The following is a 23,296-nucleotide window of genomic DNA, read 5'->3' on the forward strand; positions in this document are numbered from 1 at the left end:
GGGCGCGCGCGCTGTCCGCCGGGCGGGCCGTGCCCGCCGAGGGTCCCGCCATTCCGCGGGCGGGCGGCGCGGGGCGGCCTCGGGGCTGCCGCCGCCGCCTCCCCTCACCGCAGGCGCTGCCGGCGCGGAGCGGAGCGGGCCGGGCCGGGCCCGCCCGGGCCCGCCCGCCCGCCGCGGCCACCGCCGCGGCCACCGCCACCATTCCGCCCCTACCGTCCCGTTGCCGGCGGCCCCCAGCTGCCACCATGCAGGAGCTCATCGCCAGCGTGGACCACATCACGTTCGACCTGGAGCTGGCCGTGGAGCAGCAGCTGGGGGCGCAGCCGTTGCCCTTCCCTGGCATGGACAGTGCGTGTGGGGTCCCTCCCTGGGGGCTGGGGCCGCTGGGGCCTTGGGGCTGAGGAGGGTGGGCTGGGTTGAGGTGGGTGGGAGGTTTTCAGGGATCTCGGGGTCTGTACTCCGGTCTTATCCTTAGAACCACGCAGCTTCCGCTTTCCCCACGAGGTTTCTGTCCTAATCCTGATGTTTTTCTTTTCTACTTAAGGAACACTCTCGTTAGTTCCCAGCCATGCTGGAAAAATGAACGCTGAGGTGTTCATGTTGAATAAACGTCACTATCCTGCACAGTACTTTATATTTCCCCTTTCGTTTATCTTTACCTGATATATGAAGCATTTGGGATGGCAAGGAGTTTTCATCTTCAGTTTTATTATTGGCTGAGTCTCTAAACCTTTTCCTCCAGTCTGACACAGACTCAGGAGAGTTGTAAGTTTGCTGGATTTTTTTGGCTGGTCTACTAAAGTTCTGTTTTAACTCCCTTGAACATTCCCATTGGTCGGGATCAGCGAGGGATAACATGCTAATGGTTGTTTTGGGCTGTTCTGGTAAAATGCTATAAGCCAGGACTGTGAGTAAAGGGTTCAGGAGTTGGACTTTAATGATCCTTGTGGGTCCTTTCCAACTCAGGATATTCTGTGATTTATTGTCATGATTGACTTCATGACAGAGGACAACCCAATCAACAGAACCAAAATAGCTGAAAAACAAAACAAGCACCACCAAATCTCTGCAAATTCCCCTTGGTGCCGCCGAGAAAAATACAGCTATTTGTGAGGGCCAGGCTTGAAGGAGGAAAGTAAGTTCCCCAAACTTCCCCAAAAGCTACTTTTCTTTCGATGTTGAGGACCAGATTGCCTTTCCAGGGAGAAATAATTGAAAAGTTGCCATGAAGCTTTGTTAAAATTAACTATATTTCCTTGTTCTCCACAGAATCGGGCGCGGCTGTCTGTGAGTTCTTTTTAAAGGCGGCATGTGGAAAAGGCAAGTCGTGTGGAATCGTGGAAAATGCAATTATTCCCACGGGGTGGAGGGGAAAAGCAGATTTTCTAGCTCTGTTTATAGTATTCTTGTTTAGTAAAGCTGAAGGGATAACACAGAGGTTAAAACTGAAGGATGTTGGAATACCTGCAGCAGTTGGAAGTAGTGGTATGTTTTAAAGATGTTGGGAAGTGAATAAGGAAAGCTCCTGTTAAAGGAGGGTCACCACACGCAGACCTTGCTGTGGAGGTGCCCGGATTAATTGCTGTGGTTTGCAGTTGTCAGGATTAAGAGCTGGAGACTTTTTTAGAGGGTTACACAAGGCTTTTTTGGGACTCCCTCTTTTGCTGATGTCACTTCAGGCTGAAATCACAACTGATGTCTTCCGAAGCCTCTCTTGCAGAGGGGAACAAAGTGCTGCTGTTGCCCTGTTCCTCCTTGTGACGTGCATGTGAACTGCTCTCCCTTCTCCTTGCCCCATCCATCCTTCCACAGGGGGAATGTGCCCGTTCCGACACATCAGCGGGGAAAAGACAGTTGTTTGTAAACACTGGCTGCGAGGACTGTGCAAAAAGGGAGACCAGTGCGAGTTTCTGCACGAGTATGACATGACCAAGATGCCTGAGTGTTACTTCTACTCCAAATTTGGTAAGTAGCCCCTGCTTATTGTCCTTTGCTGGTGTGGGAGTGTGGTGAAGAGGATCCTGGCACATCCCTCTCATCCATCTTCAGAGCATTACAGTTCTTCTATGTGTGATGTTAGGTTATCACTTTTTTCAGATCTGCTTAGTCCTTCACCTTATTATCCACCCAAATTTGTGACATACTGTGGATGTCTTCACTCTCAAGAGCTTGTTCCCTTTGCAGGAAGAGGGAGGGAAGTTCAAGTTTTCACTGGGTTTTATGCCTTATGTTCTTTTTTTGGGGTATGAGATGAATAGGCTGAGCAGTTGGCCTTTGCATGGCTCTTATTTTGGGGAGTTGATGAGCAGCAGAGGGCACGGGGGTGCAAAAGTTTTATGCACTTGCTTTCCAGCTCTGGAGATCTGGACATAATGAGGCAAACCTATAGTCTTGTAGATTTCCTTGCATTGAGGTTAGTGCACAACCTGTAGTTTCTCCACGCTTCTGGTGCACTAAATGTTTGGGTTTTGTTATCATGACTGCTCTCTTTCAAATTTGGTTTCCCAAAATTGAAATTTCCCAAATTTGGTTTTTAAAAGCACACATAAATAAATTATCCAGTCTGGCAGAACTTTACTCACCAGGGACGAGTCCCTGGTGTTCTCCATGTAGGTTAAGACAAGCAGTAAGACTGTTGTGCCTGAACTTAAAAGTGTCAGCAACAGCCCCGTGGGAGCCACAAGATCCAGGTGATGTTTTGAGAGTCATTCTGAACTCAAACCTGCACCGTTGACTGAGAAGTGTGTTTGCCTTTGGCACAGGGGAATGCAGTAACAAAGAATGTCCATTCTTGCACATCGACCCGGAGTCTAAGATCAAAGACTGTCCCTGGTATGACAGAGGCTTCTGTAAACACGGTATGTGCCTCGCACAGCTGCTGTTTCTGTGGCTCTAAATCGGGGGTGGAGGGGCTGCTGTTCTCTCTTTGCATGATCTGCTGGTCTGTGGAATGATCTGTGGAATGGGGACTGCTGAGCTTTGTGTTGCAGGTCCCCTGTGCAGACACCGGCACACTCGGAGAGTCATTTGTGTGAATTACCTGGTAGGATTCTGCCCAGAGGGACCTGCCTGTAAATTCATGCAGTGAGTATGCTCCAGGCCTGGCCTGGAACCTTGTGCTTCCCTTGGAATCCGGTAAATGTCAAATGAGGGTGCTCCAGTGCTTCCCAATGGCTTTGGAGGTTTGGCCAAGGTTTAGTTTGGCCGAATTTTTACTCATCTGAGGATAGAGAGACTATTTACAAGAGCACGTAGGGACAGGACAAGGAGGATGGTTTTAAACCAAAAGAGAGTAGGCTTAGATTAGGTACCAGAAACAAATTCTTCCCTATGAGGGTGGGGAGGCCCTGTCACAGGCTGCTCAGAGAAGCTGTGGCTGCCCCATCCCTGGAAGTGTCCAAGGCCAGGTTGGACGGGGCTTGGAGCAACCTGGGCTAGTGGGAGGTGTCCCTGCCCATGGCAGGGGGATGGAACGAGATGAGCTTTAAGGTCTCTTCCAACCCAAACCATTCTGTGATGCGGGGCAGGGTCTCTCCAGGGAGTTCCCAGTAAGACTCTGGAGTGGTGATTAGATGCCATCAGCGCAGTGGCATCACAGGGTTTTATATTCCAGAAGGCTTCACAGGCAGAGGGATATGCTACACCCATGGAAAGAGAAGTGGGAAGGGGGAGGTTCTGTTTCCTGTGAGCCAAACCCAATTGGCTGAACGTTCTGTTCTTTGGATTTACTTGACTGAGCTAAAACGTTGGCATATGATTTGAGAACCGATTTTCTTGTTTCCATCTAAACCAGCCCTCGGTTTGAACTGCCAATGGGAACCACAGAGCAACCACCACTGCCTCAGCCGACACAAACACAGCAAAAGGTACACGCTACCCCTGCCTCCCCCACACACCTCCCCTCAAGCCTTTCCCACAGTGCTTTAAAGTACAATATATTGTCCAGTGGCCAGAATTGGGCACCCAGGCTCTTGGGTGTGGAAGGGAGAATTAAGGAATGAGCATCACAGTGATGAAAGCCCCCCCAGTTGTTCCAACCTGACACGGAGATCTGGTCACAGAACGCTCCCACGCGACACAGGAGCACATCACACGTGGCCGGGCAGCAGCCTGCCGGTTTGTGTAATCTGTGTGACACCCCTCAGTGATGGCAATGGTATTTTAGCAGCCTAAACCTACTCTCCAAATCTGCTTTCAGAGAAAAAAAAAAAACGGGATCTCTGGGCTTTGTAAGGCTCGGTGCTTGATTTCTTCTCTCTGGTGCTCCAGCTGGCAGAGCACCCACACACAGATTTGGAGGAAAATTGATCATTTGACATTACGGGGTGCTCTTTTTTCCCTTCTAAACAAAATAACAACCGCAGAGATCTTTATCCTTGATGCACTTAACGAGTCAGAACTCTTCTCCAAACCAACAGAGGACACCCCAAGTCATTGGAGTCATGCAGTCTCAAAACAACAACACTGGGAACAGAGGACCCCGACCCCTGGAGCAAGTCACCTGCTACAAGGTAATTCAGAGGGGAGGGATAAGGAGGGAAAACAAAAAGGTTTTTTTCTCCAGCACTAGAAAAGGGCAAAGGGTCTTCCTGTCCCATCAGCCTTGGCAGTTACATCACTATACATGTCAACTCTGTGCCTTAGTGAGGGTAAAAATCACCGTGATTGGATGGGGATGTTAAAGAGCTGGATCCATTTCACTGAAAACCTTTAACAGCTGCTTCTTATTTTACCTGCAAGCAAATTACAGATCTGGAGAATGGTGTTGCACCAGATATTGGCATTTCTCTGGATATTCTCTGAAGAGCTTTAAGGTGCAGAGTCATGAATCTGTTCATGGCTTTCTAAAGTTCAGAGGTGCTTTCCTCTGTTCAATTCAGGATGGCAGATCAGGAGAGTCCCCACGGGTCTCTGATGTAATTCATATCAGATGGAGTAGTCTTGGAAGCCTCAAATGTTGAAATTCTCCTTGTGTTTCACAGCCCTTTGCTGCTTGTGGTCGTGAGCATTGCTTTGTAGTGGGTTATGATAAAGTGGCATCACTTGGCTCCCTCCCAGTGGGAACAGTTGCTGACTACCTTAATAAAGGCAGCTAGAAGGACAAAGCTATTACTGTGTAGTAATTCCTGCCTCTCCTTCTCTTGCAGTGTGGAGAAAAAGGTCATTATGCCAACAGATGCACCAAAGGACATCTGGCCTTTCTCAGTGGGCAGTGAAGGAGCAGAAGGTGCAAGGTTGCTGTTGCCACTGAGGAAAGGTTCCTGCCTAGCACTATGTCTGGAGCTATTAATCAGGTTGTTTTTTAATGCCATTACTGAAAGAACTGGTCAGAGGCTGGCTGCTGCTAAGCAAACATTTTTGTAACTCTCCCCAACTTTTTTTTTAAGTTTTAACCTTTTTAAAACCGATTTTGGCCTCCGCCTGTTTTCATTGAGCCCTGATGAAAGGTAGATCTAAGAGCCAGTAGATAAACCAACCCCTTACTGGTGCAGCACCCCAGGTAAACACATCTTAGGCCAGCGTTTCTTTAAAAAGTATTTTCCTTCTGCCATTTCTCTCTGGAGAACCTGCAGCGTTTCAGCCTTCCCTGTGGAAGCAGGAAGACTAACTGGGAAAAATTCACACTTGCAATGCCTTCTCCTCAGGGGATTCTGCTGTCCTGGAGCTCCTAAACGGCCAAGTCATGTCTCCAGGCCCAGCCTGGTAAAGCTTGTCCTGGTGGCTGACCTAACACTTTAAGTACATCAGGCAGTAAAAACTCGTGTCCACTTGCTTTGTTTCTGTGCTTCTTGCTGTACTGAAGGTTAGAAATTAAATCTTGCGGGTGAGAACCAATCAAGGGGAGAAAAAAAATTGGCAGAATCTCTCAGCCAGACAGTAAGGAACAGGGCAATAATCCTTATGGTTACAAGGAAAGCTGCATCTGTGCCCAGTTCCCATTTGCAAAGAGCAAGGAGGGAAATGAGTGTGGCTTGAAGAGTAGGAATAGAAGAGCCTTCTCAGCCCTCACCATCCAGCTCACACTGGGCAGGGATTCCCACAGCCTAGAGAAGAGCTGGAAGTGGAGCTGTATCTTCCTATGGAACACTGCTTTGGAAAGTGGTAGAGATTTCTTTTGAGAGCAATTTTTTTTTTTTTCTTTTTTGCAAACCCAAACCCCCTTTGTTTTGAGAAGACTTATTTCTATAGGGCCAATGACAAAATATAAATTAAAAAAAAAAAAAAGAAAAAAAAAAACCCACGTTTCCTCCACAATGTGAGCCTTACTGATTCTACCCATCTCTCGTTTGCTGCCTGCCTTTATCCTTTGTTTTTACTGAACTGTACTGATGGCAAAAGCTGGCTGTGAATTTATTTTTCTTTAAGAACACGGTGATCTGGCTGGATTAAGAGAAGTGAAGAGCCTGTGCTGGTGTGAATAGCTGCGGTTATTTCACTGTGGAGTCAGTCACTGTGCAAGTTTCAAGTCCTAAGGTCACACACCATCAGACACTTCTGGTTAACACTTTGTGCCCCCAGAGACTGAACAAGGGCCATGCTGAGATGTTTGAGCTTATACCCACTCAGAAGGACCTCCCAGCTTTAGCAATGAAAGCAGGTAGAGTTTTGATAGGAATTTTGGGTTATCTGAGGGCAAGGAGCATTTCAATCCCAGTGACAGAGTGAGAGTTGCAGACCTGTGTCATCTCAGACAGTGCTCTGCAGCGATGGAAAACTGCCCCAATACCTGCAGATCCCGGGGCAGCCTGACCGAGAACCAGAAACACCAACCTGCCATCTACAGCTCAGACATTCTTTCAAATCAAAACACATCCTCTCAGCCAGGAAGGGCCAGGAGGAAGCTTTTAGTTTTATCACCCAGGAATCGAGGGCAACAGTTCCCCCAGTTCATGATGCAGTCCAAGGAGCAGATGCCTTCCCAGCCACCTCTGAACTTACCCCCTGGGGTGAAACTGAGAATGTGCAGTACAATTAACAACCTAATTAAGGAGAGTGTCAGCTCAGGAAACGTAAAGTGTAAGCACTTTATTATTGGTCACAACAGCATGGATTTAACATGAATAGTTGTGATGTTTTTTCTGTCAGGGTAACTGTGCCAGCAGCCGGGGCTGTTCAGGAGCTGCACCTTCACCTCCTGACACTGATGGTGCCTCAGTGGTATTTCCTGCGCCGGTCGTGCTCTGCAGCAAAGCACAGCAAGTTAATTTTGCTCAAGTCACAAGGAAAAAAAAACAAAAAACCACCACCCCTGAAATTACAGGCAAGAAACCACCCAAAAAAAAACCCCTGAGCATGTATTTTCTAAGTACTGTCAGGTCAGACAGGCACCAAGACCTAAACTTTCTTCATAGACAACAATGTACTGGCCAGCTGATAACGTACCAAGTAAACAATCAAGGTTTCTGTGGCTGAGTTTGTTTACCCGCAGTCTTTAATTTTAAAAGCAGCAGCAGATTGATTGTTTTTATTGCTCCAAGCAACCTTCCAAGCTGCCCTGTGCACACACACACACACACACACACAGAGCCTTGTTTTTACTTACTGATGTGACTGTAGCTCCAGATGTAGCTGAGAACAACATACCCAGCCAGCACCATGGAGACACCCCCGAGGCCCCCCTTCTTCACATCGATGTATTTGTTGTAGTATCTGTCGTAACCTGGGGAGGAGAAGTTTTCAGAACAGCCAGATGAGCTGTGGGCTTTTCCTGAGTCAGAATGAAGCAGCCTGGGTTCACAGAACTTAAGGAAATTGTTTCTAGTGAAACACATCTGAAAGTCTCACAACCAAGTCTGGGAAGAGGCAGCCCATGTGTTAGTTGAGCAAGGTGATCTCAAGTTAATAGCCCTAAGCCTTAAAACAAACCAGAAAAAAAAAAGGGGGGGAAAGCCATTTATAATTTTTTCCCTAAACATTATTGTGACTTTCATGAGCTCAAGCTAGTTTGGAGTTAGCTGCTAATTCTTTCATACTGGTGTGTATGTATGTTATGCAGACACTTGCATTTGGTATTTCGTGTTTAAATCTACTTTCGTGAGTTCAAGCTGCTTTGGAGTTCTCTAATTCTTCCACACCCGTGCACATACATTATATAAATACATGTGTATTATCGAATGCATACACTTGCATTTGACATTTGGCGTTTGGATCTGCCTGAATGAGATCCCTACCTACAGCAAAGGACACTGCTCAAAACTCTTCCCAAGTGATCTATAAGTGCCCCGTGTCCTTTCTTATCATCTGCAGAGATCAACTGCTTTTTTAAAATTATTTTTTATTCACCTTTGATGTTGGGAAACCCGCAGATTTTCAGCCAATGGGTTCAGGACTAAGAGCACCCCATTTCCCCTTTTTACGAGAAGTAATGATGAAAACAAACCTCTGGTGGATAAAGTTCACGTGAGAAACAAATTTACAGATGGGAGAACGGGGTGCTGCAGGAGAAACTGCTGTGGGAAGGCAAAGCCCTCCGTGGAGCAGCCCCTGCCGTGCACAACCACCTCCCGCCCGAGCCAACATCCACTCCGGCAGCCACAGATGCCCGTGTGCTGCTCTCCCTGGCTGCGTCAGGAGAATGGATTCAGGGATTCAAGGATTCTCACCCCCCCGCGCCCCCCTCACCTCTCCGAAAGGCCCCCGCGATGCCGCCGGGGGTGAAGTCCCTCATGGCCAGCCAGGAGGGCAGCTGGCCCAGCTTCACGTCCATCAGCTTCGTGTCCTTGAGCAAAACTGCGGGCGGGAAGAGGGGGAGAGCGCGGTGAGAAGGGAGGGAGGGCTGAGGGGTGAGGAGAGCGCGGTGAGAGGAGAAGGAGGGCTGAGGGGAGAGGGGCGAGGGGGCCGCGGTCACCTTGAAGCCCCCACACTCACCCGGCGGCTGCGCCATCTTGGAGGGGCCGGAGCGGAGCGCGGGGCGTGACGGGAGGGAGGGCGGGGAGGGACCCGGATGGGGCGGGGAGGGGACGGCGCCATCTTGGGAAGGTCACGGGCCCCTCAGCGGGGACCGCGGGGGTTCGTCCTGTCCATGGGGCGGGACATGGAGTGACGGGGACAGGCTGAGAGAGGGGGAGTTCGGGTTAGATATCGGGAGGAGATTCTTCCCTGTGAGGGCGGTGAGGCCCTGGCACAGGTTGCCCAGAGAAGCTGTGGCTGCCCCATCCCTGGAAGTGTCCAAGGCCAGGCTGGATGGAGCTTGGAAGCAACCTGGGCTAGTGGAAGGTGCCCCTGCCCATGGCAGAGGAATTGAACGAGAGGATCTTTAAGGTCCATTCCAACCCCTTAAAACTCTGAGGGTCAGTTCCCAATGGGGCTGCAGGCTGAGGGTTGGGGAGGGGGGCACTGCCAGCCTGGCCCCCTGTCCTGGGATGTGAGGATTTCCCTCCAGTCCTGCCCCAGCAGGTCCCCTCAGGGGGTGGCAAACAACGCCCCAGGGTGTTTGTTCTCCAGTGCCCCAGGGCAGAGCATTGCCTTGGACAGTCCCAATGCACTTTGTGGGGTGTCGGTGCCCTCCTCGACGGTGCTTCATATTGTGAGAATATAGAGGAAAAATTCACAAATCCTCATCAGCAGCATCACAAGACTCAATCAGCGGTCCTGCCGATGTCCCACAAAAGAACCTTTGCCAGTGTGTTGTGAAGTTGCGGCTCTAACATTGCAAATGTGAGTTCACAGACAGTGCATAGACAGTATGTACTGCAACACACATTGAGATTTGCTGTCATTTATTGTACTTTTATTGTACTTCCCTGTGGGGAAATACCGTGTTCTACAACAGCTCCTCGGGAAGGGTGTCAAAGGCAAAAAGAGAGGCTGGGTCACGGTATGTGGTGTAAGTAAACCTGCACAACCAGAGTGGTGGAAGAGTTAATGACAAGATTTACCTTCCTTGATCCAACAGGAATCAAAATGCCTGAGTTGGAAGGGCCCCACAAAGGATCATCCAGTCCAACTGCTGACCCTGCACGGGACATCCCCAACAATCCCACCCTGTCCTGTCCAAACCCTCCTGGAGCTCTGGCAGCCTTGGGCCGTGCCTACTGCCCTGGGGAGCCTGTTCAGTGCAAACCACCCTCTGGGGGAAGAACCTTTCCGAGATCCAACCCAAACCTCCCCTGACACAGCTCCAGCTGTTCCCTCTGGTCCTGTCCCTGGTCACAGGGAGCAGAGATCGGAGCTGCCCCTCATGAGGAAGCTGCAGACCCTGATTTGTGTCCCCTCACAGCTCCTCCAGGCTGAACAGACCAAATGACCTCAACCACTCCCCGTATGGCCCCTCTAGACCCTTCCCCATCTTCATATCCCTCCTCCTTTATATCTTTATATCTTATATTGAGGTGTGCCCAGTCCACACCCGGCACTGCAGGTGAGGCCATGCCAGCACGGAGCAGAACAGCAAAGAGCCACCCAGATTTATTTCACGTTGCCCAGAGCCTTTCTGGGGGGGTTTAGAGCGCACAGAGACCCCAGAAGGTCCGCCCTGAGCAGGCACAGACCTGCAGCCCCAGGACCCCAGAGGGACTCCAGCAGGTGTCACTGGCGGGCAGCGGATGCAGCTGCTGCGGTCACGGTCCCCATTTAGTGACCTCTAGAGGCTCCAAATCCTCCCTTGCAGGTTCGGAACAGTGTCAGGGTTTGTTGCTGCTGGTTGTGCCGAAGCTGAGGAGCGAGGCGATGCAGCAGTAACCAGGGAGCAGCCGTCCCCCGCAGCTCCTGGCAGGTCAGCCAGCCCCCCAGGTTTCCTGGGTATGAAATCTCCATCCCACAGAGGACTGTTAGAGCGGATCAGAGATGAAAACTAAATTAAAGGCGCTGAGGGGAGCCCACAGGGCTCCTACATAAACTCTAATCTCTGCAGCTTTTACTGCTCTTAGGTCACGGAGACTTATTCCACACACCTCCCTCCTGCCACTGCAGGATTCTTGGATTAGAATCTGCAGGGTTGTGTTGCCTGGTATTAAATCAGTCGAGGTGTGGGACCTGTGTTGTCTCAAGAGATATGGCAATGTGTCACACATCTCACTCAGGGGCTGGTCTCCATGTCCAGCTTCACCTGCTCTTTTACCAAAATTAATTTATTTACATTGAACAGTGCTCTCCCATAACATGAAAATAAAAGCAGAAGCAATAGTTTACTGCTTGATTTTTTTTTTTTTTTAGTTTAATTAATAACAGAAAGTAAGATTAGGAAAGCATAGTGTGCCTGATCACCTGAAGAAAGGCTTCCAAATTTAGACTCTGTTAAATGGGTTAAAAATCCATTTATTCAATTATCTTTTATTTTATTAGTGGACTTTACCGGTAACTATCATTTTATGGCTGAAGTGTCCCCTGATGAACTACTCTGTGGCCTCTTTACAGTCCTTGCAGAAAATCGTGCTCCAAACTATCTTCCCTCATTCTTGCAAGGCAACCTATTGTTTTAAATAGGATTACCCATGCAAGGCAGATTAATTCACCTACAGGAAGAAATCCAGTGGTGGGAGCCTCATTTTAAGGAGTTCCCTGCAGAGCAGAAGAGCTCAAACTGCCCGTAGCAAGATCAGGGGAAATTTGGGTTGTTGGGGGTAGGAATGGAGATCCTGAGTGAGGATCCATCCCCAACGCAGAGAGAGCAGTGCCGAACCCTGGGCCTGAGCCTCTGGCAGAGTGAGAGGAACAGGGCTGTGTCTTTATGCCACCTTAACCCCACCCAGGCAGGAAGAGTGAAATGGTACAGATGTGCAGGAGGTTTTGCAGCACATTTCCTCCCTTTGACCTGTGCTGCTGGCCAAAATTCAGGGTCTGGTTGGTTGACCCAGATGGGAGGAGGAGTGACAAAGAAAGGTGTTTCTGATGTGTCTCTGTTTGCTTGCAAGAATGTTCACAGCCCTTCTTTCCTGAACACAGAAGAAATCAGGCACTGAGGGCCAGTTTCCTTGCTTAGAGCTCCAGACCTGCTCCTGGCAGAAAATGTGACCCCAAATCCTTGTATTCAGTCCAGGTTTTATATCAATGATTATTCAGGCCCTTTCAAGTTTCCGTTCCCTGCCTATTTCAATGCTCCATCTTTCTGTCTCTTCCTCCACCTGATCTGTAGAGTCCATCCACATGTGACCTTCTTTCCTTTTAAAATACTACCCCAAACTGTCCTCCCAGAGCCTTCAGGTTCTTGAGTAATCTTATAATGTGGGTGGAAATAGACTTAATGTCTCCTTCAGCTACCCTAAATAAAGGAATGCAGTTAAACCTACCAATTTCAAGAAGGTTTAACCCAACCTCTAAAAATAAAAGCCTAATGGAGTGTTGCCCTGAGGTTTTCATCTCAGTGAAGACATCTCAGGAAAATGCTGTGAAGTTCGTAAGTAGTGGCATAGAAATAATAGAAGTAGAAATAGAAACAAACTCAAAAAAAAAACCCACAGAGTATTTCGCAAAAGACGTCAATGGATACGAAAGAGGTTTCCTTCCTCCACTAACAAAGGTAACACATGATATTGCAGCTCTCAGGCCAGGGATTCAGTTGTGGCCTGAAAAGTTAAGTAACACTCTTCCTTTAAGTTGCTGAAAAGGAGAAGTAAAAAGCACAACTTTAAAAAAAACCAAGAAAGCCAAAAGCCTCCCTGAGGAACTGGGATTATTCATGTTCCTTGTGCCACCCTTTGAGAACTCAGGCTCTCACCTGAGTGCTCAGTGGTTCTGCAGTAATGTGCAAACACACATAGGTGTGTGAGGTGGCACAGAGTGACCTTCAAGAAGGTCAAGAGACGAGGATTTACCTAAGTGGTCCTGCCCTCGTTGAGACCGATGACAAAGCACCCGGTGCTTTTAATAAAGGATCAAACCTTTGGTGGTTTGTGGACTAGATACGGTTCTGAAACATGTGGTTTGGCACAGGATGCCTCTTGGCTCCAAAACACCCATTTCAATCTGATGTCTCCCCACCAGCACGGGTTAAGGAGCTGCAGCCATCAAGGAGAGAGAAATCAGGAGCTCCTGACACTTCCAGAACTCAGCAGAGAGATGCATGTTTTATCAGCCAGGAATTTGCAGAAAAGTTATGGTCCCAGGTTGCTTGATCCAGTCAGTTACTTTTAATTGTATGAACAGTTTGGTATGGTGAGAGCAGGGCACTCAACCTCCTTCATCTAAAGTTGTGCTTGCAGTAGAAACCAAACTCAGGCATTGAACAGGGTAAGAAAAGGGTATGGAGTTTGGAATCTCTTCCATGGCCAGAATTCCTCAGGAAAATGGTGAATTGCCTTGCAGAGATAATAATACCTAAGGACTGACATGACAAAAGCAGTTGAGAGAATTAACCTGTGATTGCAAGCAGATTGCTTGCTCTGTGTTATTACAGAGCCATCTTCCTTTGTCAACCTCAAAACACTTTGCAGAGGAGATCACTTACCAGTGATTAATAGTTTAGCATGTACATAGTTCTTTTCTCCTTCACAGCACTCGAGTGTTGATGCATCTTCACGCTCCTCTGATAAAATGTGTAAGTTAATGTTATGATTATCTTTTCAAGTGGAGAAATTTGAGCCCCAGGTTTAGGACTGAGGAGGGAGGTGGGGATTCCTCCCTCCTCCTTTGGTCCCATCTTGCTTGTATCTGGTGTCAGTTGCAAAAGAACTTTATTTTGTAGGTCTTTGATCAGCCTGCTGGTTAGCTAAATATATACCTGTGGGGAGATAATTACATGCTATCAGTAGTAAAGTGTACTAAAATAATGTACGTTAATTAAAACACTTGCAAAACCAAAGCAGGAATTTTCACAGAGGTAAATCCGCTGCAGCAACAGCTGTACCTGAGGCTGCTTCCCAGAGACAAACATGAAAATAAAGCCAGGGACCAGCAAAAACCAGTTTCCCCATGCTAAAAAGAGGAAAGACGTGTACTCACAGGGAAGGGCATGGTGATGTCAGTCCAGAAGGGCAGGGCTGAACACACCTCCCATCTGTGCAGGCAGATCTGCCTCCCTGAGCAGGGGGAAGGTTGGTGTGATGAATCTCATCTCACCCATGTGTCTGTTTGGCTAAGTGTGAGTGGCCCAGCAGGAGGGATGTACAAATGGGCCTCATGTTATCAGGGGAGGATTTGGAGACTAATTAAATAGTGTGACAGAGGCTTAAAAAAATCACCTTGTTGCTATCTTTGAATCTACTGTCAGTTCCTCCAGCACAATCCTTGTACTTTTCCTCTCTTCCCACATTTACATCTGATGAAAATGCTCAGCACTTCCATAGCCTTGCATGGAAATTGTCTCTCTGACCTTCCCAGCTAAAGCAGTCAGTGGCTGTTCTCCCTCTCCTGCTCTGTGTTTTGGAAGAAGCTCAGTTGCTTGAGTCTTGCTCAGGCCAGAGGCACTGGCAGTTTTGGGATATTATTGTCTTCCACAGCCCTGTGGCACCTGTTGATGATGTTTCCTGCAGATCTCAGACCACAACCAGTCTCCAGTTCAACCCAGCCCATCTGCCCACTGAGCACTGGAAGGGTTTGTATCCCAGACTTTCTCTTTCTTCCTGAGAGCTGCATCACCTCACCTGTGACAGCAAAGATACTCGAGACTGGAGCAAGTGCTCAGGAGTCAAGAAGCACAACTGCTCAGGTGAGGCCTCAGTTTTTTACCAGTGGGTGAGTTAAACATCTTCTTGGAAGACTCAAAGGAATCAGAAGGTTTGTGGGGCTGCAGAGGGAGAGCCACAGCTCAGCCTCCACCAGTCACTACATGTAGCCCAGGCCTTCCAGAGAGTTAGTCCAGGCCTCTTTCTCCAGTCCATGGGTGCAGTCACTGTTGGGATTCACAGCTGTGCTGATGAGTTAGTTGGTGAGATACCTGCTGCTCCATCTGTCCTCCCTTTTCCCAGTGCTCTGTGGTGCAGTGGATGCACAGGTGTCTGTTTGCATCATTCTCTCCTGGCACAGATCTCTGTGGTTTTGTTGTCACACTTACAAATAGCGATCCTTTGCACTCCCTCCCCAGTCTGCTCCAGATCCAATTCTAGCTCTTTCCAAGGTAGTGAAAGTGGCATAACAGATCTGTCTAATCGGGCTTGCCCAGGGGCCATGTTATCCTACACCTCCCAAAGCCGGGGTGAGAGGGAGATTCCTCTCTAAAGATCAGTTGAAAGTCGGGTGGGATTTCAGCCCTGCGGCTCTGACATTCAAGCGGAGCACGTGGGCACCCTCTTCCCTCTCCTGCTCTGCAGCTGAGCTGGGAGGGATCCCAGGGACCGGGGCAGGGGAGCCAAGCTGCAGCAGGAAGCATTCAAATGTATTTCATTTCAGGGTGACCTTTAACAGGTGTGGATTTACTGATGGGGAGGGGAGAGGGAAGTAAGCAAGGGATTAAGGGGACTTTACCCTCCCTCCACTTTAAGCACCAGCTTGCACAGCATTCCAGTACTGTGAGATGCAATTTGTGGCTGTGTGGCTTTATATCTCCTGCCTCCTGGGTCCCGGGCAGGGTCGTGGCTGCCCCTGGGCTTTAGCCCTGCTGGGAAGTCAGTGGAAGGTGTTTTGTCCTGCCAAGTGTCTCAGATATAAACCTGGGGAGCGGGTTGGAGGAGAAAAATCATCCTCTTCTCCTGAATGCAAGAGTTGGCATGTAACCTCTAGTGGAATTGCACAGTTCAGGCAAACACAAGGTGTGTGATATATTCCCTGGGTGACTTTGCCTGGAGATCTTCTCTTCCTGATCCAGTGCTGCTGTGTGTTGTTGAAAAGCTGCTTTCCTCTAACCCAGCGCTTGCTGCAGTTCAGTGATGGATTAAAGCAACTCTTCATTTTCCTTATCCCTCTCCGAGGGGAATTGTAGAGTTTAATTAATGACATTTTGTAAGACCTGATGAGATTCTTGGATGATAAATGCTACACAAATGTAGGGTATTTTTTTAATGAGCACTGTATGACGGCTGCAACTAAACGCTTGTTTAATCAAACCGAACAGTGCTGCAAAAAAAATCCTCACCCTGCTGCTATCAAACAGAAATCAAGCCCTCTGTCTTTCATGGGCTGTTGGCTTTGAGGATCCCAAGGCATTTTTCAAAACTTTAGCAAAATAAAAAGGCAAGGAGTATATTGAGGTATCTATATTTTATATATCTTTCCCTTTATGTGTGCAGTTTAGATTATATAACAAACCACTTGGCAACAAGGAAGGGAAAGATCAGTTAGTGGTGTGGCAGGATGTCAGGGGTAGGTGTCCCAGCTCTGGTTTTACCTGGCCATGTCAGGCACCAGACCTCTGGCACTGTGTATTTTGTGTTTTACAAGTTTCCTACAGCTGTAGGTGTGTGAAATCAGCCTGGCTGCAGCTTCTCCGGGGCTCCCTCCTGAGCAAACGAGGCTAAAATGAACTCTGGGAATGTTGGTCTTTGTCACACTCTGTAATGTAAACCTACTCTGGGATCTAGAGGTAGTTTCCATGCTAGAAATTGCAGCCTGGTGCAAGGACAAGCAGAGCAACATTTCTTTTGTGGGAATTCAGTCAGGAAAAGGAAGATTAATTTCTTGAGCTAAAAGACCTGCCTTGGGCTACTCGGGGAGTAGAACTTCAGCTGTACAATTCCTCCAGAAAGCTCCTTCTCCTGCTTTTGGAATGTTGGAGTGTCACATCACCAATAAACAAAGGAGAGGTATGGCTTGAAGCAGCACTTAGAGCAGAGCCTGGAAGGAGCAGTCTGCAGATTTCCATCCAGTGATGACACAGCCCAGTCCTACAGCCCTTGGGATCCAAGGGTGCTCTCAGCAGAGGTTACTTTGGTTTCTGGCACTGGTGGTGTGGGACTGAAACGGTGGGAGCAGTCAGGTCACCTCTGTACTTCATTCCATTGCTGTTTTCCTTAAAGCTGTTGCTTTGCAAAATTTGCCTTTTCTGGACCTTTTATAATTTCTGCTGCTTTTGGCCAGATGGATTTTTCCTTAAGGGGAGAAGAACAGGAGGAGAATGGCCTCTGTATAGATATTGGCTGTCTGTGCTGGGAAGGAAAATGAAGGCAGAAGAAATGAGCTGTTGAACCCATGGTGCTGTGAGAGGGATGAGTGAGACATTTTAGGGAATAACCAACCAATCAGCCAATCTCACAAGCAATTTGTCTTTCCTCATTATAAGGCAACACCATAGTGGGAGAAATGCAGAGCCATTCTTCAGAAGATTTATTGCTCTGTAGCATCTGCGCAAGAAAACTCCAAGTGCTGAGTAGAGCAGGAAATTGGAAGTAGATTGCACAACCTGCAATTCAACGAAGTTCTTGGATCTTCTGTGGAAAGAGAGCGCCGGAGTTTCGAAGCCGGCCCTTGTCTCGGCAGGCTTTCTCTGTCCTGGGAGAGGAACCGCTGTGGGTTTGATTAGAGCTGGTGGAGGCTTTCTCATTTACTGGTCTAGCTAATAAGCAGCATCCCAGAGTGCTGCTTGAACCAGAACAGAGGGACATACTTCCCAGGGCTGTGATGGATCTAACTGTGCCTATGATTAGTGAACCAAATGCACTGCTGTGAACTCCTGGAGTTTACAGGACCTCTGACAAGAGAGGGGGTGCCTGTGATCCCTGCTGTGAACATAACTCTTTACAGTCCTCTGTATGTACAGCATTTTCTCAGAAACCAGCCTCAGGGACAATTATACATTAATAGCTACTTCTTTCAGAAGCAGCCAGCCCTGCTCCTGAGAAACAGCTATTTTCAGGCAGTCTTGTTCCTGAGGAACTGCTATTTTTAGTGGGTTCTATTTCTGAGGGGAAAAAAAAAAGAAGAAGAAGCCATTTCTGTATCCCTCCACCATGGCCCAGACCCACTGGCTGTGGTTGACTTGCATTTTGCAATAAACATTTCCTCTTTACATCTCAGTAGCCTGAAGAAAGTGGTTCTCCAGCCATTAACAGAGAGCAGCAATCTGAGCTGGGGATAATTACGCAGGGAGGGCTTGTGGGAGGCAAAGCCTTGCTCACATACTATAGATTCCATTAGAAGGAGTAGGGAGATGTAATGGGGCTCTCCTGGGAGATGCAGGACTTTTAGATACCTAATTTGGAAGTCCGTTCTGGTATCCATTTTCGACATCCCAAGAGTAATGATTAATCCTGTACTCCAGGTTTCTCTGAATCAGTTTGTAGCTGTAGTAAATATGGGCTGAACACAATCACGTCACCGGGGCTCTGGGTAAATGGCTGGAGGCAAGAGGAGCTCGGGGTCTGTGGCCATTAACTCACTGTGCACAGTCATCTGGCAGCGACTGCGACTCAGGAATCTGCCACGGAGATAAAAGAGGCTCGGTCAGAGCTGAGGAATGTGGTGTTTTGCAACAGAAGTATCTGATGTGCTGAAGGCCCCAGAAACGCACCCCAGCAATGCCGTGTTCTCATTCCTGCAGCGTCCCAACTGCAGGGACCCGGAGATCTTCCGTGTGTTCTTGCGGCCACGGCCTTTCCAGGGGCATTTGGGAGATGTAACCACATGAAAATTCCACTAATACCTTTTTGTTATTTGCAGATTTAATGCAAACGCTGTGTCCTGACACAAGGGTGAAGTGACTCTCTCCCCATGCTGATGCTGCCCCGAATTTCAGCAGCGCCCGTGCAGAGTTCATCTCAGGTGTGTTCCAATCGTTTCCCTGCAGCTGCTTCCGCCTCTGGTAACCGTGTGAGTGAAGATGGCAAATTTGGATTAATTTTGTTTCCCAGAGAGGTTGTGGATGCCCCATCCCTGGAAGTGTGCAAGGCCAGGTTGGACAGGGCTCGGAGCGACCTGGGATAGTGGACGATGTCCCTGCCCATGGCAGGGAGTGGAACAAGGTGGTCTTTAAGGTCCCTTCACCCCAAACCATTCTGTGACTCTATGAACTGTGGCAACAGCAATGAATATACACTGGAACCATGGTTTGTATATATATCAGTAGATCTCTTCTTGGCAGGGTGTTGCTGTCTGGATTCAACAGAATCAGCAGTTTTAGCCTTTGTACAGGGTCATGGCAGTACTGAAAAAAGGCCGCCCATCCTTGCTCTGGCACCATTTGCTCAGGGGCTGCTCTCGAAGACTCTGGGGTGTGTGTGTGTGGTCTGAAGGTCACTCTTTCTGGGGAAGAGACTCTTCTTTCCTGTCTGAGTGAGAAGGGGAGGCTGTTAGCAGTTCAGCCTTGTAAGCAGTTTCCCTTCTCCCTTGTGCAGGCAATACTGATGAAGTTGGTCTGTAAGTGAAGATTATTTATCTTGTTTTTAACCCTCTGCGGGAGAAGAACTCGGCTGTGCTTGTCCTGCAAAATCAGGCACTCCTCCCGCCCCTCTTTTTATAAAATATTCCTCGTATCCTCCCATCCCCAAGAAAAGTCATTATCTCTGGACAGCTTCTTGAAACCCAATTGCCTTTATATTCTGGTCATAAGCAGGGCATTGTTCAAAGTGGGAGTGAGTCGTGGCTGCTTTTATCACAACGAGAACCCATTACTGGCACTTTTCCCTTTTTACTGCTTCACTAGAGAAAGGCGGGCGAAAAATGGGACAGAAATCTAGGAAATGAAGGGTAATTTACAGTTCACAAAGGAGCAGTAAAAATTAATTAGCTGTCTGAAGATCCATTCCAACCTGGGCCTGGAGCTCGTGCCAGCTCTCTGTGTTGCATAAACTGGCTGCGCTGTGCTAGGCTGCTGAGATCAGGCTTGTGCTGCGAAATTAAGGCTCGTTGCTGAGGTGGACGTCCTTTAGGGCATGCAAAATGTGTACACACACCTAATTTGGTGTGCCAGAAAGACATGATGGCGCATATAACTCGGGCCATTACACGCTCAACTGGCTACTTAAGATGTTCACTATTAGTTGTCACAGTAACTGCTCATGTAAATTACTGATGCAGTTATTCACGTAATTTAACACTGAGCTCCTTTGAAAATCCAGGCCTAATTCCTCCTCTTTTTCCATGATGGTGTCTGCATGAGCGAAACACACTTTACACACCGTATCCACATGGTCCAGTTCCAAAAGGGGGCAGAACCCCCTCCCAGAAGGACCAGGGAGGTGACAAGATGCTGGCCCAGCTGGGCTCTGGGCCAACTTGGTCGTGTTGTGGGATGCAGGAACTGAGCAACTCCAGCATCTTGCCAATCATGTTGCCAGCCCTCCAGTCAAGCCTGAGATCCCCACCTGGAGAAAGAACTTCACAAATCAGAAATGTCCTAAATTGGATCCTTTTTTGGTGCATCATTTTCAAAACTGTAATTTCCATTTGAGAACTATTTGTCCTGATCCTGAGCGTCAGCTGAACTCATTTTTTTTTTTCCCTGTAGTTTAATTTAGGCAGCAGATGCCATCAGAATGTTAATGCCTTCTTAATTCTCACCTACATGCTTTTATTCTTATTAATTTTGTTATCTGGGGCTTTAATATTCTATTTTTTTCCAGCTTTGAGCGGTTGAAATAATTTGATGGCAGCGTTTCAACGGGGCTTGCACTGGGGAAGTGTGTAATGGTGCATCACCAATGCGTGTTGCTGCGGATCCTGCAGCGTGCTCAGCTGTTGTACGGCGAGATCATGAATCATGTGATGGTTTTAGGTGATTATAGATGAGGCCTCGCTTATCCCTGCTGTGAACAGCCAGAGAGGGAACAAGCTTAATTTAAGGGCAGTTTCCCCGGTTCGGGATTTCGCCCGGCGCGATGAAGGGTCGGCGATCCAGGAGCGCGATCCCAGCCTGTGGAAGTGCTAACTGAGCTTGCACTCAACGTGCTTGGACGGCTGCCCGGCCATAGCAGATGCTTTCAGTCAGCACCCTTAAACCACTGGTATGGGGAGGCGATGGGGGTGTCCCCACAGCACTCCCCGCTCCCAGCTCAGGGGCTCGGGGATGGCTCTTTGGGAGCGACAGCCACGGGGAGTGGGGCAGAGATCACTGGGATGAAGTGCTGGAGGATGTCCCCTGCCAGGACCAGAGGGCAGCAGGAGCTCTTTGCAGAGAGGTAGGGGTGGATGGGCTCATTGCTCCTCCCTGGGCGATGCCAGATCCAACCGCACAGGACCGTCTCTCTTACTTGGGTGCCGGGAGCCTGCTGAGACAGATTTAGTGAATGTCACCTAGGAAAGGATGTTCCAAGCTGTCTAGAAGTAACAAAAATAAAGTTAAGGATTGACAGAGAGAATGAATGGTTTTACTAAATTGATCAAAACACTTCTTAAAGAAAGAGGAAGAGAAATGCCCAAATCCCAGACAGTTTCCCTCCCTCCTGTCAGCAGACAGAGGCGAGGCCTCGACAAACCTTACTAATTGCTTTGGTACAACTTTAACAGGTAAAGAAGTTGTTTTTCCCAGCAAAGGGTGAGAATTATCCCAATTTACCTACCAGGTAGAGGTAGAGAGGAGAGAGGAACTATTTGACCCTTTACATTATGATAAAACTCCACTCTTAATGCACTCACAGGTGGGTTTAGGGCAGGTGGATTTATCACAATTGAGAGATACAAGATGAGGTTTTTCTAGAGAGACTGTTCCCATCATGAGAGAAAAGACAGAGGAGAAGGATGAATCAACATTTTCCTGTGTTTCTCCTCAAGCCCAGTTTCTACAGTGGGTTCTCACATGTGCATACTTAGTGCTCCCAATTGGCCTTTTCTACCCTTAAACTCCCCAGTGCATTGTAACAAATCTGAGTCTGTTTGCAAATACACCTTTTCCTAATGCACTCCCAAACACGTCTGAGTCGAGTCCCACCCCAGATGTGCCCTGTACAGGCTGTTATGAGTAACTGGCTGCTCTGTGAGGGGCTGTGCACCGGATCCGTGCTCCATGCCAGGCGGATTCCAGCCAGCACTGTGTGATTGGAAGTGCTGATGGTGTTTGTTGGAGCACAGTGACTCCAGACTGGAGTGTGGTCATGGCTGGGCAGTCTGAAGGGTGACTGAAATGGTAACGGGCTCGTGAAGGGAAATCTCTGCGCTGAACCAAAGCCTGCACAAGGCAGGGGCCCGGGTAACAGCTGCATCCAGCAGCGTGGTGGGAAAAATCCGAGCAGGGGGAAACTGTGGCTTTTATTTGGGCAGATGGAGTCCAGCTGCTGGTGGGATCAGGGATGGGACAGCATCCTCTGGAAAGCTGGGATTAGGATACACAAGCGGTGCATGCAAATTAGGCATGAGATTATGCACACGAGAAGCACCACGGTCTTCTGGTATTTTGGTTGGCTTCCAGGTTCGGATTTGGAGCCCTTTATTTCTGGTGCATGAAGGCAGCAGCTGATGTGCCGAGCCTCAAAAGATGCCTCTGCCCCCGACGTCCGGATTCCAGCACGGCCCAGTGCAATGGCAGCCACACACTCAGCACAGGCTGTTCCCCCTCCCTCCCTACCCCCATCCACGGGAAAGTAGATCCTTCTGCAAACCGTTCCCAGCTTGGATAGAGATGCCAGAGGACAAAGTTCCAGAGGCCAGGTCCTTGCACAGGCTCTGCCCTGTCCATCACCCATTAGGAGATGATAGCTTTCTGGCTGATGCGACCTGCTGCATGACACATCGGACACTGTGGGTAGGACTTGAAGAGGTCGATGAGAGCTTTTTGAATCATTCATTGCCCGCTGAAGTAGGTGAGTGGCTACTGCTGTCCTTATCCTTTTAGAGAAGGATGCTCAAGCACAAACAGGTTTAAGAGATTTAGTGGAGGTCCCGAAGGAGGAAGCATCACAGCTCAGAAATAGTGCTTGGTCCCATGCTCAGACAATTATTCTTCACTTGTTTCTCTCTGAAAATCACGTACTAAGCTTTAGTATTATTAGGACTGGTCAGCTTACGCTGCATAAACACCATAATGCGAATTTAGCATTTTCCACTGGTGCTTTGGTAGTCCATGAATCAATCCCAGTTCACCAGTTTCTGCTGTGTCTCCATGATAAGCTTTCTCTCTTGGTCAGTGTTCTGTGTGCTTGGTTGTTCATTCAGTTCACATGTTTTGTTTCTTTTTTTTTTTCTTGTTGATCTTGTTCTGAGGAACAAGCCTCTTTTTAAAAACAAGGAAATCCTAAATCATAGATTGCTGCTAACATTCCCTGGGGCTGCGTGGAAGGATTTGTTCTCTTAGGCTTCCTGAATGGTTTCTTGGTTTGCAGGACCTCTCTCCCCAGCCACGAACAATGTTGTTATTTGTGTCTTTATTGCATCCAGACACTGACTTGGGCATCAGTGGTGCAGGTGCTGGACAAACACTGAGCAACTGGGTGGTCCTTGTCCTAAGGAACTTAAGAGATCAGGGTTTGCAGTGTGCTGCAGGTCAGGTCTGACTTCATCCCTCTGGCTCTAGTGCAATGGTGAGAGGTAAATAGTAGAGAGAACAGAGTGGGAAGAAGGT

The 23,296-nt window shown here is 48.5% G+C and overlaps 2 protein-coding genes across 3 annotated transcripts; one reads left to right on the forward strand and one right to left on the reverse strand.

Moving 5' to 3' along the window:
* The first annotated feature begins 63 nt into the window (after positions 1 to 63).
* On the forward strand, positions 64 to 6,407 carry CPSF4 (cleavage and polyadenylation specific factor 4). The gene is made up of 8 exons (XM_027889456.1): positions 64 to 348; positions 1,270 to 1,320; positions 1,813 to 1,965; positions 2,763 to 2,858; positions 2,991 to 3,084; positions 3,794 to 3,866; positions 4,419 to 4,511; positions 5,148 to 6,407. Exons 1-8 carry the CDS (start codon positions 246 to 248, stop codon positions 5,214 to 5,216), a joined length of 732 nt encoding a protein of 243 aa, XP_027745257.1. The 5' UTR covers positions 64 to 245; the 3' UTR covers positions 5,217 to 6,407.
* Positions 6,408 to 6,996: 589 nt separating this feature from the next.
* ATP5MF (ATP synthase membrane subunit f) lies at positions 6,997 to 8,952 on the reverse strand. 2 transcript variants are annotated; one of them, XM_027889458.1, is made up of 4 exons: positions 8,869 to 8,952; positions 8,623 to 8,730; positions 7,544 to 7,660; positions 6,997 to 7,181 (listed from the first exon to the last, which is right to left on the reverse strand). In XM_027889458.1, exons 1-4 carry the CDS (start codon positions 8,882 to 8,884, stop codon positions 7,153 to 7,155), a joined length of 270 nt encoding a protein of 89 aa, XP_027745259.1. In that variant the 5' UTR covers positions 8,885 to 8,952; the 3' UTR covers positions 6,997 to 7,152. The 2 variants fall into 2 exon arrangements, with proteins under 2 accessions (XP_027745259.1, XP_027745258.1); XM_027889457.1 differs by having other exon boundaries at positions 8,623 to 8,779; positions 8,825 to 8,899.
* Positions 8,953 to 23,296: the final 14,344 nt, after the last annotated feature.

Source organism: Empidonax traillii, unplaced genomic scaffold (genome assembly GCF_003031625.1).
Source record: "Empidonax traillii isolate 1590-97213 ecotype Southwest subspecies unplaced genomic scaffold, ASM303162v1 scaffold263:size1499331, whole genome shotgun sequence".
Taxonomy (NCBI): domain Eukaryota; kingdom Metazoa; phylum Chordata; class Aves; order Passeriformes; family Tyrannidae; genus Empidonax; species Empidonax traillii.

Bases quoted from the DNA above. Each gene is read 5' to 3' on its own strand.
- ATP5MF (XM_027889457.1), bottom strand. From the start codon at position 8,884: ATGGCGCAGCCGCCGGGTGAGTGTGGGGGCTTCAAGGTGACCGCGGCC. The intron at 8,780-8,824 runs TCCCCTCAGCCC...CTCCTCACCCCT, and splicing joins CCGCGGCCCCCTCGCCCCTC to CAGCCCTCCCTCCCTTCTCA. The intron at 7,182-7,543 runs GTAAGTAAAAAC...GCTTTGCTGCAG, and splicing joins CTGGAGCTACAGTCACATCA to AGCACGACCGGCGCAGGAAA.
- CPSF4 (XM_027889456.1), top strand. From the start codon at position 246: ATGCAGGAGCTCATCGCCAGCGTGGACCACATCACGTTCGACCTGGAG. The intron at 1,966-2,762 runs GTAAGTAGCCCC...CCTTTGGCACAG, and splicing joins TTACTTCTACTCCAAATTTG to GGGAATGCAGTAACAAAGAA. The intron at 3,085-3,793 runs GTGAGTATGCTC...CATCTAAACCAG, and splicing joins CCTGCCTGTAAATTCATGCA to CCCTCGGTTTGAACTGCCAA.